The sequence below is a fragment of the Myotis davidii genome, unplaced genomic scaffold, assembly GCF_000327345.1.
Source record: "Myotis davidii unplaced genomic scaffold, ASM32734v1 scaffold273, whole genome shotgun sequence".
NCBI lineage: Eukaryota > Metazoa > Chordata > Mammalia > Chiroptera > Vespertilionidae > Myotis > Myotis davidii.
In genome coordinates, this window is record NW_006286263.1 from 2,352,549 (window position 1) to 2,369,323 (window position 16,775).

At 36.9% G+C, this 16,775-nt stretch overlaps 1 protein-coding gene across 1 annotated transcript in view; it reads right to left on the bottom strand.

Annotated features, from left to right (window-relative positions):
- LOC102761280 (cTAGE family member 5) overlaps positions 1-16,775 on the bottom strand; it is a 118,002-nt gene that overhangs the window by 44,318 nt on the left and 56,909 nt on the right. The window contains 10 exon segments of the mRNA XM_006779355.2: positions 2,388-2,526; positions 4,806-4,896; positions 6,247-6,293; positions 7,638-7,755; positions 9,826-9,948; positions 10,757-10,861; positions 11,634-11,705; positions 12,901-13,011; positions 13,585-13,611; positions 14,814-14,879. Of these exon segments, the coding sequence (XP_006779418.1) occupies positions 2,388-2,526; positions 4,806-4,896; positions 6,247-6,293; positions 7,638-7,755; positions 9,826-9,948; positions 10,757-10,861; positions 11,634-11,705; positions 12,901-13,011; positions 13,585-13,611; positions 14,814-14,879 (899 nt within the window).

Here is a 16,775-nt window from a genome sequence, read left to right on the forward strand (position 1 = left end):
CTGTGGATGGGGATGGTGGGGGGTAGGGGGGAAGGGTAGAGGGTGGGGTAGGAACCTGGTGGAGGGGAGCTATGGGGGGAAAAAAGAGGAACAACTGTAATAATCTGAAAAATAAAGATTTAATTAAAAAATAAATAAATAAATAATAAAAAATAAAAGTACTAGTCAGATTCAGGATACAGGAAAGCTGACAGAATTTGATAGAATAAATATGGGATATAAAAGAGAGAAGTCACCCTGGCTGGTGTGTTAAGAGGTTAGAACCTTGACCCTCGCACTGAAAGTTCACAGCTCAATTCCTAGTCAAGGGCACATACCTGAATTACAGGTCTGATCCCTAACCCTGGTCAGGCACATGCAGGAAACAACCAATCAATGTGTCTCTCTCACATCCATGTTACCGTTTCTCTCTCTCTCTCTCTCTCACCCACTCCATCCTATTCTCTCTAAAAATCTATGGAGTCCAGTCAGCATGGCTCAGTGGCTGAGTGTCAACCTATGAACTGGGAGGTCCCGGTTCCGTTCCTGGGCAGGGCACACGCCTGGGTTGTGGACTCAGTACCGAGTGTGGAGCGTGCAAGAGGCAGCCAATCAATGATTCTTTCTCATCATTGATATCTCTCTCTCTCTTGCTCTCTCCCCCCCTTCTCTGAAATCAATAAAAAATATATTTTAAAAAATAATAATAAAATAAAATAAAAATCAATGGAAAAAATATGCTCAAGTGAGGATTAACAAAACAAACCAAAAAAAAAAGAGAGAGAAGTCAAGGACGGCTTAATCAGCTGCCATGATCAACTCAGCAAGTAACACTGCCATTTATTGAGACAAGGGTCAATTTTGCAGGAGCACACAGGAGAAAGGAATCAGTTTTACATATATCAGAGATGGAATTAACGGATAGAGTGCAATTACTAGGATGTCCACCCAGATTCCCTGACCTAGCTTACAGTATTAGGAACTTTAATTAGCAATAATTTGCTGATTAACTGTAAGAAATTTAAAAGGATTTTGTGAACTAGTCTGCAAAGTCCAATATCATTTACACATTTTCTTCCTTAAGAAAAAGTATTTCAAGATCAAATAACTTTCTTTAAAAATTAATTGATGAGCCCTAATCAGTTTTTTCAGTGATTAGTGTCAGCCTGCAGACTGAACAGTCACAGGTGAAATTCTAGTCAAGGGCATGTACCTCAGTTGCAGGCTCGTTCCCTGGCCCCAGTCAGAGTGGATGAGGTTAGCAACCAGTTGATGTCTCTCTCTCACATCAATGTTTCTCTCTCTGTATCTTTCCGTCACCCTTCCGTTCTCCCTAAAAACTCAATGGAAAAAATATCCTCTGGTGCCCAGCCAGTGTTGCTCAGTGGTTGAGCATCAATCCATGAACTAGGAGGTCATGTTTTGATTCCCAGTAGGACACGTGCCTGAGTTGCAGGCTCCATCCCCTGGTAAGAGGCATGCAGCTGATTGATGATTTTCTTTCATCATTCATGTTTCTATCTCTCCCTCTTCCTTCCTCTCTCTGAAATCAGTAAAAATGTATTAAAAAATACATTACTAGAGGCCCGGTGCATTAAAATTCATGCACTGGAAGGGGGGGAGGGGGGTCCCTCAGCCCAGCCTGCCCCCGCTCATAGTTCAGGAGCCCTCAAGGGCAGGAGGCGACCCGGCGATCAGGGGAAGGCAACGCCCCATCACACCTCTGGTGCTGCCACTGCCATCAGCACAAGCCTCAGCCGGCCCTGGTTAACTGAGCCTCGGGCCGGCCCTGGGCGGCTGGGGGGCTGAGGGGACTGGGTGCCGCCATCTTGTGGCTGTGGGCACCACCATCTTTGAGGGCAAGGCAGTCAATTAGCATATTCCCTCCTTATGGGCTGTAAGCGCTGCCATATTTGAGGGTGTGGCAGTCAATTAGCATATTCCCTCCTTATTGGCTGTGGGCACCACCATCTTTGCAACAGCATGAGGGTCAATTAGCATATTCCCTCTTTATTAGATAGGATACACACACATGTATCCTCTAGTGAGGATTAATTTAAAAAAATGAATTGATGAAATATAACCCAATCATAAACAGAACTTAGGCTAATCACATAAACTTTACATCAGTGGTTCTCAACCTTCCTAATGCCGCGACCCTTTAATACAGTTCCTCATGTTGTGGTGGCCCCCAAATTCATTGTTACAAATTGAACATAATTAAAGCATAGTGATTAATCATAAAAACAATATGTAATTATATACGTGTTTTCCGATGGTCTTAGGCGACCCCTGTGAAAGGGTCGTTCGACCCCCAAAGGGGTCGCAACCCACAAGTTGAGAACTGCTGCTTTATATGCAATATTTCACTTGCCACTCAATGAGGATATCAACATATATTTTATTACCTATGAAGTGTCATTTCATTTTCTTGATATAGTTCAGTCATTACTTTAAGTTTGTGCTGAAGCTTTTGATTCTCATTTTCAAGATGTTCATTTTCTGGCTGCAAACATGCTTGTTCAGTCTGAATATTTTTAATACACTCTATGGAAAAATTTTAAAAGTCAAAATCAAACGTTTTGAGTTGCATATTAACATTTCATACAGATAACAATTACGAAAAATAATTAATTACTAATAAACAAAATTCGTTCCAACAACAACAGAAAATCTGTAAGGTATTTTTAAATTTACACCTGTTGACTTAAGCTTTAAACCACTGCCAGGAACAGTCACTTAACAGATAATAATGATGGATATTAACTTTATTAAAATTGGATCATCCCTATTTTAAAAAACACACAATAAACCAATACTTAAATCATCATTATATCTTTGTACTTCTATTGTAACTATTTTGTTTGTTTCAAATCCTCTGTATCTTAAATGATTACCAAAGAGGGAAAGCAGTTTAGAAGAAAACCTTCATGTTATGAACAGAGAAAACCAATTGTAGAAATTTATCTCTCATGATCCATTAAAAAAAGAAAGTTACATTTGGAAGGCGGGTACAAGCAGACACAGTTCCCAAATACTAATTTTAGAAAACAATTAAGATTTGCCAAGCAATTCATTGCATTAAGGAATGTGATAACTGGTGAGTAAATTCCTTGGTATTCTGGCACTTACTGAATAGTTCCACACTGAGAGTCTGTTAATACTGTATACTGAAATGCAGCTTCCTTGAAAGCAGGCTCCCTATCTTTTCCTCCAGAAACTTTCCCATGGCTTTTAGTACTATGCATTACATATAGCAAACCTTTAAGTTAGTACTACTTTTCAAAATATAAAAATATTCCAACTATCAATACTATGTGAATGAGTCTATGATCTTTTGATCATTTTTTTAGTAATCTGTACCTTTTGGATAGTTCAACCTTTTCATCTTTTATTTTCTAAAGCTTATTTCGGGGGTGAGGGGTGTATCCCAATTAGTGGTAGAGTAACCACTAGGTGGTTCAACCTTTTCAAAAAATGTTTTATTATAAATATAATTCACTTCTTGTAGAAATTTTTGAAAATACAGATAAGTAAAAAAAAAAGAGAAATCTTTCCATAATTCCATATTCAACAATAACCATTGTTGACATGAGTATGCCCTTCCATTCTTTTTTATGCAAATTGTTATGATGAAATTATTTTTTAAATTGATTTCAGAGAGAAAGGGAGAGGGAGAAATAGAAACATCAATGATGACAGAGAATTATTGATCAGCCGCCTCCTGCATGCCTTCCACTTGGATCAAGCTCACAACCCGGGCATGAGTCCTGACCGGGAATTGAACTGTGACCTCCTGGTTCAGGTCCACTGAGCCATGCCAGATGGGCGAAAAAAAATTTTTTTAATATAATGGTATGTTACTTATATCGACTATTTACTAAAAATAAAAATGTTTCGCCCTAGCTGGTTTGGCTCAGTGGATAGAGCGTTGGCCTGCGGACTGAAGGGTCCCAGGTTCGATTCCAGCCAAGGGCATAGGCCTGGGTTGCCGCTTGATCCCCGTTAGGGGGCCTGCAGGAGGCAGCCGATCAATGATTCTCTCTCATCATTAATGTTTCTCTATCCCTCTCCCTTCCTCTCTAAAATCAATAAAATATATTTTAAAAAATAAAAACAATAAATAAAAATGTTTCAATAAAAAAAATCTCCTATGAGCACTTCTGCATGTGCTAATATACTATGCATGTACATTAAAATTTACTATAAACAGATCTGTAAAATATACCACTGCTGGTCAATTTTGCAATTAAAAGATTTTTTTTAAAGTTTTAATTTGCTACTTTTTAATATCTCAAACCATACCACACACATTACACTGAAATTCAAACCTAAGTATGGTTTTACATGGTTTTTTAAGTAATTTCATTATTTTAATTTTATATAAATATGGAGGAAACTGCCCTAGCCAGTTTGGCTCAGTGAATAGACCACTGGTCTGCGGACTATAGGGTCCCAGGTTCGATTCTGGCCAAGGGCATATGCCCAAGCTTGATCCCCAGTAGGGGGTGTGCAGGAGGCAGCCAATCAATGATTCTCTCTCATCATTGATGTTTCTATCTCTCTCTCCCTCTCCCTTCCTCTCTAAAATCAATGAAGATATATATTTTTTTAAATAAATAAATTAAATAAATAAATAAGGAGGAAACTGACAAGGCTTTACCAACAACAAATAACTCAGGACTAATTTTTTACAAATAAGAAACAAAAGTAAAGAAAATAAGCAACAAATTGCACCCTCCCATAATTGGTTCAATTCATGGTACCATTCTCTATAACGAGATGTAATTATTTAGAAAAACATTAAAAGTATGTAGATTACCTACCTGTAAGATCTTCCTTTGTTTTATCTACTTCAGTTAATTGAGTGTATATTTGGTTTCTTTCTCCTTCTAGGGTTTTTAAAGAAGCCTTTAACTTCAAAGAATGGAAAAAAGCAACATTAATCTCAATATACCATCCTAGCCTTTTGAAGCTCTTTTAACACTCTGATGAAATTATTGCCCAGAACAGTGGTCGGCAAACTGTGGCTCGTAAGCCACATGCAGCTCTTTGCTCCCTTGAGTGTGGCTCTTCCACAAAATACCGACTTCTGTGCAAGGGCCACGAAGTTTCAATCACACTGTACGTGTGCACCCGCACGTGTATTTTGTGGAAGAGCCACACTCAAGGGGCCAAAGAGCTGCATGTGACTCGCGAGCTGCAGTTTGCCAACCACTGGCCTAGAATATCCTAACAATTCAGCTTCCACCTTAGAAAGGTAGCAAAGTCACCAATAGTTGTAAATTTCAGGATAGGGAATGAGAAGATCAGGGATGAATGCTTAGACTGTGGCTACTTTCATTTTACTTATTTTCAACACATAAGGTTTTTTTAATTTTTATTTATTGATTTTAGAGAAAGAAAGGGAGAGGGGAGAGAGAGAGGACGAGAAAAACACCAATTTGTTGTTCCACTTATTTATGCACTCACTGGTTGATTCTTGTATGTGCTCTGACAGGGTATTGAACCCACAACCTTGGCATATAGGGACAACGCTCTAACCAATCTAGCTACCTGGCCAGGGCTTCAATATATGTGTGATTAAAGTATTCTTTAAACATTACCAAAACTCCTCAAATAAGGTAAAGACCAGGATACCACTCTTACAATGAAAAAAGGGATAAAGCAGAAGAAAATGAAACTAAGTATTTACTTCTTAAAATAGAATATTGGGGCCCTGGCAAGTATGCTCAGAGGTTAGAGCATCAGCCCACAGAACAAAGGGTTGCGGGTTCAATTCCTGGTCAAGGGCATGTACCTCAGTTATAGGTTCCCCAGTCCCAGTAGGGGTGAGTGTGGGAGGCAACCAATCAGTGTGTCTCTCTCACATGATGTTTCTTTCTCTTTCTCTCCCTTCCACCTTCTCTGGAAATCAATGAGAAAAATATCCTTGGGTGAGGATTAAAATAAAATATATATTGAGACCAGAGGAAGAGAAATGCTCAAAGAGAAATTAAAGAAAATAGAGTAAACATTTTTAATATATGCAGACTTCGAAAATTTTTGTTATGATAAATTCTAAAAATTAACAATATGAATTTCTAAAGTTATTATAAAAAAGAAAAAAGCAACTGATAAAGATAATTCTGATCACTACTGAAAATTCTGATCACTTATCTGTTAACTATAAAATGGACTTTAAAAATAGTTACTGAAGATATATGGGTTTAATCCATGTTCTATTTTCTTTCTTTCTTTTTTTTTAATTTATGTAGTAATGCAAACCTTAGCAGCATGAATCAGCTTCCTCAAAGCCCCTTTTGGTTCATTATCTATTATAAAAAACAAAAACATAACAATAAAAAGCAATGTCACAAGAGAGTTCTAAATGATTTTATTTATTCACTCAATTAGAGCCTCATAATCCCTCTTCTTGCTACAATAATGAATTTGGCGGAATGGCCTTGGACTTGCTGGTAGAAAGTTAAACAATAAAAGCACTGATAGTACCATAATATCAATTAACAAGGTTCTTCATCATTAACTCCAAGAACAAAGTTACAGTCCCACAGTCGGGACTATTCTTGGGTTCCTTCACCAGATAAAATATGACTGGAATTATACTTCAAATTAAAATAACATTAAACAAGCACGAGTTTTCTCATTAGAAACATTTCTTACAAAATAAAGCAGAACAGAAAAAGTACAAACAAAACTGTATGTATTTACTTTGGAAGTATAACTTTCCTTCAACACATTGTGATCAAGAAATTTTTTAATCATAACTTCTCCTTAATAAATTTTTTAATTATGCAGGGGTAAAGAGACAGAAAAGAGAAAGGATACAAAAGTCAGAAAAATTATCATTAGTGGAAACTAGATTGGATATACCTAAGACCTCTCTGTACTCCATTGCAACTTCCTATGAATCTACTATTATGTCAAAATACAAAAAAAAATTTAAGTCAAAGGTATCAGTTGAGAATACAGTGAGTAACTGGTAATCATAACTTTTTCCTGAGTTTAGAGACTGTAAGCAACAATACCAATAATAATTTGAGATGGCCAAGATTAAAGTATTAAAACCATCTAAACTATCTAAATAAAGAAAAAAAGAGTGTTCTGAGGTATTTATCTACTAGAGGCCCGATGCACAAAATTCGTGCAAGAGTAGGCCTTCCTTTCCTCGGCTGCCAACACCAGCTTCCCTCTGGCACCCAGGACCCGGGCTTCCCTCGCAGCCCTGCTTCGTTGGGGAAGGACAGCCAGAAGGTCGTTTGGCTGTACGATCTAATTAGCATATCACACTTTTATTATTAGAAGATATAACACTCATTTTTCAAACTACTTACCCAACCATTTGATTAGCTTACAGTGCAGGGGGAAACAGGCATTGAAATGATTATGAAACAATGTGGCTATAATGACAGTATGTACAACATATAAAAAAACAGAGAGTAAGGAGGCTGTAAGTCTGTCTGAGGAGCTGGAGAAAGATTTAGTGAAAAGGCAATATTCTAGCTGAAGGTTAACGATAAGGGATGGTGAGAAAGGGACAGAATATTAAAGAAAGATGGAAAAGGTGGAGCAAAGGACAAGTGTATAAAGAACATGGTGAAAATGGGGAAATACAAGAGCTAGTCATCATTTTAGCAAGAGGATATGTGATTTAATACCTGAGAGTGCACCATTTTCTGACTCGCTCTTCATTTCCAATTCCAAGTTATCATCTGTTATGTCTTCTCCAAGCACAGCAGCCCAATCTTGCATTTTTAGCAAGCGTTCAGTCAGAGACTTGACATTTAGCAAAGGGAGGAAAAAAAGAGAGGGTGACGCTTCATGCTAATAATTTACAATTTCTGAATGTATACTTATAGTTTAAAAATCAATGCACATAAATAATAGTACATGAGCTCTTTTTCTCCAGCTGGTATTGAAAAACCTAGTATTTATTGACTATTAAATTCTGAACCTTAAAAACAAATACAATTCTTCATAATGGTCCATATTTGCTAAATATATCACATGATTATAAAGTGACAAAACAGCATGTCATGACTGTGGTTGGGCATCGACCTATAAACCAGGAAGTCATGGTTCAATTCATAGTCAGGGCATATGCCTGGGTTGTGGGCTCAATCCCCAGTAGGGGGGCGTGCAGGAGGCAACCAATCAATGATTCTCATCGATGCTTCTATCTCTCTCTCCCTCTCCTTGCCTCTCTGAAAATAATAAAAAATATATTAAAAAGAAAAAAAAATTACTAGAGAGAATTTGAATTGTAGCATTTCAACAGTACTTTTTGCATTTTCTTGAAAGAAGGGAGGTTTTCTAGCACTATGAATAATAAAATGACTGTGCTATGTATTTCTGTAAAAGGACCCACCTAAAAACCCATTCTGCCCTATAATTTACACCTTTCAAATTCCTGAGAGTTCCAAGCACAAATAACGTGGCTTATATTTTTAGTAGAGTTTGAGATTAGCATCTCATTTTTGTTTTGTTCTTTTTTCTTTTTCATTTTGTTTTGTTTAGGAAGAATTCCAAGCCCTTTAGTAGATCAAATTTGGAAGAGCAAGAGGGGAAAACAATATGCCAAATTATGAATACAACTCGTAAAGATGGAATCTTGAAAACACTCTTAGTAGCAACATAAAAAGTATAAATGTATAGCTTTCAAGATGGTATCATGCACTTCACTAGTAGATTACAAAATGTTAGTTTTATTTCTTATTACTTAATACTCACACCTGAGTATCTCTTTGTAGCTTGAAAGCATAAGATTTAAACGAGCGGGCAGGAAAAGGGGGTAGGAGAGGGAGACAAGTTTCAATTAGATTTTTAAAAGTACTCATCTCTGTGAAAGTACATATACCAGGTAATCAACGTATCAAAGATATTCAGCCAATACATACAACTTCATTTGTCAATTTCTAAAATTCTTTCTAACCCTATCAACAGAAACAGATGGCATTCTAAAGACAAAGGTAAAATTATTATTCTTTTTCTTTTTTGATGTAATACCTATGATAAAATAAGGAGAAGGAAAAGGGCACAGAGTGTTGAGATATTATATATACTAGTAGCCCTGTGCACGAATCTGTGTGCTAGTAGCTCGCTGCCGCCCTCTTGTAGCTCCCTGCCCTCTTGTAGCTCCCTCGGCCCCCCACTCATAGCTTGCTGCCCTGCCCCCACCTGTAGCTCTCCGATGCCTGCTTGTAGCTGGTAGCTCACTGCTGCCCTTCTGTAGCTCTCTGCCTGCTGCCCCGCCCTCCTGTAGCTCTCCCCATCCCCCTCCCCACCTCACAGCTTGCTGCCCTGCCCACTCCTGTAGCTCCCCACTGCCCAACTGTAGCTCGCTGCCCCACCCTCCTGCTGATTCGCGATCCGGTCATTACTCGGTCGGTCGTTATGTAACGACCATTTGCATATTACATCTTTATTATATAGGATATATATTTGTTGTAATCTTTGCTGCCAAAAAGAAGCATTTGACAACAAAGATGACAATACTGGTACAAACTGAAATGTATGCCAAAAACGTACACACACTCAAATTGCCAAATGGTCAAAATAAAAACTGCTACTATTGGGCTGGTGCAGCTCAGTGGCTGAGAGTCAACCTATGAACCAGAAGATCATGGTTGAATTCCAGTCAGGGCACATGCCTGGGTTGTAGGTTTGATCCCCAGTGGGGGGCCTGCAGGAGGCAGCCAATCAATTATTCTTTCTCATCATTGATGTTGCTATCTCTCTCCCTGCCTCTCTAAAATCAATAAAGTGTATAACACAAAAATTTTCAAAGTTCAGAATTAGTATAGAATTCTAGCTGACTCAGTCACTAAAACAAGCAGGGCCATTTACCTTGATCTGATTTTCTTTATCACATAGAACTTGTTTTGCATGTACTCTGGAGTCTTCAAATGTTATTTTCTGTTTATTAAGTTCACTCACTTGTTCTTTCCATTCTTCAGCTTCTTGTAAAAGCTAAAAATCAAACCCCACACAAAAAAGAAAAACTCATATTACCTTATCATACTTTTTATATATTTAACTGTATCATCTCTATATATGAAAGCCTAAGTGACCATTACAAGCGGTTGACCAAACGACTGGGAAACTGGTCGCTATGATAACACACTGACCACCAGGGGGCAGACACTCAATGCAGGAGCTACCCCCTGGTGGTCAGTGTGCTCCCATAGCTAACCTCCTGTTGCCGGTCAACCTTCCTTGGTTCCCCCGTTCCCCGCCCCGCCCCGGCCAGCCCCAATCAGGCCTGGGCAAGACTGCCTTGATTGCCAGCCAGGCAGAGCGACCCCACCTGTGCACAAATTCATGCACCAGGCCTCTAGTTAATAAATATTATGCAATGCAATGTGTTGCTAAGAAGGGAGGAAAAATAAAGGGATGGAATGAAGGAGGGAGGGAGGGACAGGGGTAGGAAAGGAAGGGTGGGCTCCTGTTTGCAAAGAACTTTCAAAGGAGTAGTAATGTAAAATAACAGACACTTAACCATCTTCAACTAATTAACATAATAAATCTATATCTATATCAAATGAAGTTTCTGAGATACACATATGTTAGATTTGGTCACTTCTTACCACTCCTTATATCCCATACTATACCTTACTTGTATTAAAACGTATCCTACACAAGAGATACAAAATATGGGAGATTGTCGTGCTCTTGTGCTCTCCGGGAAAAGCCTTTTCTTGTCCCTTGCATGGGTCAGTCATCAGTATGCCCAGAAGATTTATAAATGCAAGTTGAAGGGTCCCTATACAGTACAAACCTGTTTCTGGCTTTCCTGAAGTTGGGAATTTTCACTCAAAGCATCTTTTATAGCTATCTTAAGTCGTTCTTCATTCATTTGAAATATTTTGAAGGTTGTTTTGGCCTAAGAAAATACAACATATCAAGTTTATAACAATTAGTTTAATACAATAGTTATTTTTTATCCATATTCCCTAAAACATGGAATTAAAGTAAAAAACATGCCAATATTAATAGAAGAGGCAGCATAGTGTAGGAGAAAAAACTCTGGCCTAGAATCAGGATCTAGTCATGGCTCCCACACTAACTAGCTATGTGGCTTTAAACCTTGACTTAACCTCTTATAACCTTCTATGTACTGTTGAAGAAGTTTAATTAGCTTTTTAAAATATGTTTTTACTGATTTAGAAGGAGAGGGAGAAAGAGAGAAATATCGATGTGAGAAACATCGATCAGCTGCCCCCTGCAGAGCCCCGACTGGGGATGAAGCCTGCAACCTGGCATATGCCCGGACCAGGAACCAAACTGGCAACCTTTTGGTGCACTGGACGATGTCCAACCAACTGAGCCTCACCAGCCAGGGCAGTTTAATTAGCTTTTTATTATCTGTTCTTCTCCTACCATAATTTAAGTTCCATGAGAGCTTTTCTGTCTATTTTAACTACTAATGTAAGTGCCTATCACCTACAACAGTGACCAGTACATAGCAATAGCTCAATAAATACTTGTCCAATAAGAAAAATAAGCTTTTCTGAGGTACCTTGTATAAAACGTATATGTCTAAGACCCCTATATCTCAAATTATAATATTATATCTTATTTTTTAATCATAATAGTAATAGGAACATTAAAATTCTTTTCAAAAGCAACAGACCTATTAGACTAAAGCAACTTACTTCAGCTACTTGTGATTTGAGTGATTTTGATTCATCTTCTAAGGACTGTATCCTTTTCGAAATATCCACCATCTGGAAAGACAGTATCCATCAATAAACAAACATTTACTAAACTCCTCCAGTTTCCAAGATGCCATACACATTAGATATATTGTTAACCTAAACAGTTTTCCTCAAAAAGCTGAGGGCTCAAATTAAGAAATCTTCTCCGCCATTTGCTTAAAGGAATCTTACATGAAAGTTACATAATATTTTATCTCATCTTTAATGTTTTATGACATTTAAGTTTAAATAGGCTTCAAAAAAGTCCACTAAATTGTATCTTAATAATCTCATACACATCAAGATCTTCCTTAAGAAAGATTTTAAAATATGTGACAAATAAAGTTAAAATGTTAACATACTTTTTGAGTGATAAAATCCACTATGTATGTGATTATTCAAATTAAACTATTTATGTGAGCTACTTCCATAGTGCATATCAAAAATTTCTATAAGGATGGAGAAACTAAGATGGCGACAGAGATAAACACCGGGAAATTAATGCCGCTCACAACAATTGATTAATACCTCAGAAAAACAATATGGACATCATCCAGAACCACAGGAAGCCTGGCTGACTGTAAACTATGCCCGGGCTGCGGGCTTAATCCCCAGGAGGGGATGTGCAGGAAGCAGCCGATCAATGAGTCTCTCTCATCATTGATGTTTCTATCTCTCGCCCCCACTTCCCTGCCTCTCTGAAATCAATAAAAATGTTATTTTTAAAAAGTCACAATCGTCCTAAAAAAAAAAAAAAAAGAGTATGTAAGAAACTTAACAAAATAATGGTAACCTCTAGCAAATGGAAAGACCTAGTGGATCTGAAAATTTTTACTCTCTACTTTACAACCTTCTGTATTCTTTAAATTTTTTACAGCGTTTACAATTCTTTAAATCAATGCTTTTCAACCACTATGCTGTAAGGATTTTTAAAACATGCAATACCTGGCTATTTAGTCAGGGGTACTGACCTCTTTTCCTTTAGAATGTCAAAATAAAAATGACAACAGCAAACAACAATAGCCATCCGATGTGAATGAATCAAAATTATACCTTTTTGTCAGATAAGCAAAAAATGTATTTTTTAGAGTGCCACAGAATGTAATTAGTTTATGTGTGATATGAAATGAAAAAGGTTGAAAATAGCTGCTTTAAACGATATAATTTTTTTAATGCAATAACTTTCTTCTACCTACAGTCTCCTCAAACACAGAAGAAGCCTTACCAATTCATCTTGTTCAGAATGTTTAGATTTCTCTTCCTTTAACTCCTTTTCTAGAAAGTCTATTTCATCCTCACATTCAGATTTGGAACTGTTCAGCTTTTCACAGATTGCCTAAAAGAGGAAGCCAACTTTATAAGACAGACCTAGGAATTTCTGGTTAGGGTAAATCAGATAATTATAATAAAACACATATACTGTAAGTTAAATAAATTTAGTTTATATACTTGTTCATTTTTATAAGATTGAAATAATAGCCATTCTAGCAGGGGTCAGCAAACATTTTGTATAAAGAGCCAGAGAGTAAGTATTTCAGGTTTGCAGGCCCTGTAGTCTCTGTCCAAATACTCAACTATGCCCATGTAGTGAGAGAGCAAAGGCAACACATAAATGAATGAGCATGCCTGTGTTCCAATAAAATTTTATTTACGAAAAGCAGGTGGGAAGCCCAGAGTCTAGTTTGCCGACTTCTGCGCTAAAGCATTATAAAAGCAAAAATGAGGAATAAATCCAATTTAATAAAATTAAAAACCTAATAAAATGCAAAATAAATTTAAAAACCAATCAAGATTGTTTCATAATAATAATCTACATTGAATTAAGACATATTTTCAGTGACCTTTTAAATTTAAAATGATTAGTTCTCGGATTATTCTAATTGGATATTAAATGCTATAATAAACATACCTCTGATATTTGTGATTCTTCAACAAACTTGTTAAAAAATAAACAAACCAAAAGTTCAAAGAATTTAATGTAGGCCCAAATAAAAGCAGAACAAGTACATACTACATTATAGTGGTTAAAAACTTATATGTATTTCCTCAAATTTGACTATTCCATTATAAGAATTCTCTTACTTGAATCAAAATTACCACATCATTTTGATTTTATCTACCGAGTCAACCATCAAATTTTTTAAGTTGCATCATGTTAGTTTATATTCAATTTAACAATCTTGAAAATAAACATTTTCTTAAATTACTAAAATTAGACATTTACTTATTCATTTTAAACAAGCGATTGTTCATTTCAACACTCACTTTCTGATGATTTACAGACATCAGTGATTGAGAACTGCCCAGCTGGTGTACATGTTCAGAACATGTACACCAAAGGTAGGAAGTCTATTATTTCTACTTTAATATTAGTAAGCTTTTTATAAAACTTCCACTTCAAAACAGTAGTAAGGCACTCCCATTACCTAAGATAATCAATCTGTTGGAGTTTAGCCAAGGGACAAATTATGATACCTTCGTTCCTATTTAAGCCAAGTCATACATGGCAGGAAACCCAACTATGCATATGTCTTCCCAACTCTACCAACAGTGACATCATGCTGACATCTTGAAATTGGTCACGGTCAGAGTATTTACACGATAGAAGTCAGGAAATGCTACAAATAAGGGCTTCTGCTTTGCAGATATCCAGTTGCTAAATATTTACCAGCACACCACTGCTTATAACATAAATCTTTGGTCTAATTCTAGTCACTCCTAATATACTAGGGATGAAGTAAAAGCAAGTAATACCAAAATTTACATTTACTGTCACCAACTATGCCTAAATTTATGAAAATCAATGTTATATTTTTCTTTCTGGAGCAAAATAAGTAAAAAAAAGAAAAAGGTCACGTTTAATACATTTCCCAGGAATGATGAATATACACCTTCTATAACACCCTAGATTTCAGTGAACTGAACACCTCATTCAAAACAAATTTGCAACAACAGTTCAAATATTTAAAATATTTTATGCTACTTATTAATATTCTATTTCCTATATTTAAATTTTTTTAAAGTTTAACATCAAGAGATGCTCTTTTATATTTCCTTTCAAATAGTTTTGAGAAGACACATTTCATTTAAAATTGATGCTATTCCCCCAGCTTTTATAATTATACTATGTATTTTTACCTCCAAATTTTGAGCTTCTGTTGACTCCTCAGAGCTGGAATCCTTTAATGATTCTAAGCCTTCATACTGAAAGAAAGCAACACTGTAAGTAAAAAGTACAAATTTTATCTGGGTAGGTATCTAAGAAACAGACAGAATCTAGTTCCACAGATATGTTAAATTTATTTGGATTTACTAAACTTTAAATTTGACTACTATAACAAACAACGCTAGGGCAGCTAACACATCACAACCCATTAGCTTGGGCAACAAAGGGCAGAACTTTACACTTAAGGCTATCCAAAGTCTACTTATTCATTAAAGAGAAATTTATACCAAGTGTTCATTAGAAATTTTCACTTGTAATTCAAATCTAAAAACAAATAAAGCAAACAGGGACTATAAAATGTTTTAAAAATAAAGAAAACAACCAAGATCTATGCAAAATAGGACAATGAAACATACAATGCTACAGGATTTAGCAAAATGCACTTACTTCCGTGCTTTTTTTAAAAGTAAATTAAAGTGCCTCGTTAGTACGGTAGGTAGCACATCAGTCTCATAAAAAGTAAATTAAATGGAAGAGCCAGGTTGTTTTAGATCAACCTTCTCGCTAAGAACAAGAAAAAGAGCTGGACAAATATAACAAAAGACAGGATATGTCTCAAGGCCTTAGAGCAGCAGTTCTCAACCTGTGGATCGCAACCCCTTTGGGAGTCGAATGACCTTTTCACAGGGGTCGCCTAAACATATTGTTTTTGTGATTAATCACTATGCTTTAATTATGTTCAATTTGTAACAATGAAATTGGGGGTCACCACAACATGAGGAACTGTATTAAAGGGTCGTGGCATTAGGAAGGTTGAGAACCACTGCCTTAGAGAGTGATCAAAGTAATGAGAATGTGTGACAGGAAACAAAATAATCAGAAAAGCAAGTCCAGATTTGACATTTACACACACACACACAGACACACACACACACACACACACACACACAGAATAAGCAGAGATTTTAGTAGAATTGGGAGTTGAGAAGACAACATTTAGAGTTCAGGACCTGATGAGTAGGATGAACCATGAAGCTCAGACAGACTTCAGGATGGGACCCTGTGGTAAGTTAAATAACGACCTCTCCACAGTCTACCCTAATTCCCAAATTCTCCAGGTGTGATTAAGGATCTTGAGCTGGAGCAAATATCTGAGATTATACTGATGGGCTCAATATAGTCCCAAGAGGCCTTATAAAAGGGAGGCAAAAGGATCAAAGTTGGGAGAGAAGATGATGTGAAGATAGAAGCAGAAGATGGAGTGATACAGCTATGGGCCAAGGAATGTGGGAAGTCTCCAGAAGGTGGAAGAGGCAAGAAACAGGTTCTCTCTGGGACACAGACTGGCCGATATTTTAATTTTAGTCCTATAAGACTGGCTTTACAGTCTGACCTCCAGAACTATAGCTGAATAAATCTGTGTTGCCTTATGCCACTAAATTTGTGGTAATTTGTTAGAGCAACAAGAGGAAACTAATACCAACCCACAATGACTACTTTATAAGCAAGTCTAAACCACAAACTAACCATTTTAAGTGAGGCCAAGTCTCCAAACATCTCAATCCGTGATTAAAGTAATCTAAGATTTCAAATGTCCCTAGCTCAGCTGCCTATGAGAAGCAACAGTAAATCCTCACTGCAGAAAGATCAAAATTATCTATCAAATTTATACTATCACTGATACTCGATATAAAATAACCTGGTATTCAAAAAGACAAGATTTGACCTGGCCAGTGTGGTTCCGTTAGTTGGAACATCGTTCTGTATACAAAAGGTTCTGGGTTCAATTCCCGATCAGGCCACATACCTAGGTCGTGGGTCTGATCCTGGTCAGGCACGGGCACTAGTTGGGCACATACAGAAAGCAACCAATGTTCCCTCTCACATTGATGTCTGTCTCTCTCTGTCTCTGTCTCTCTCTCTCTCTCTCTCTC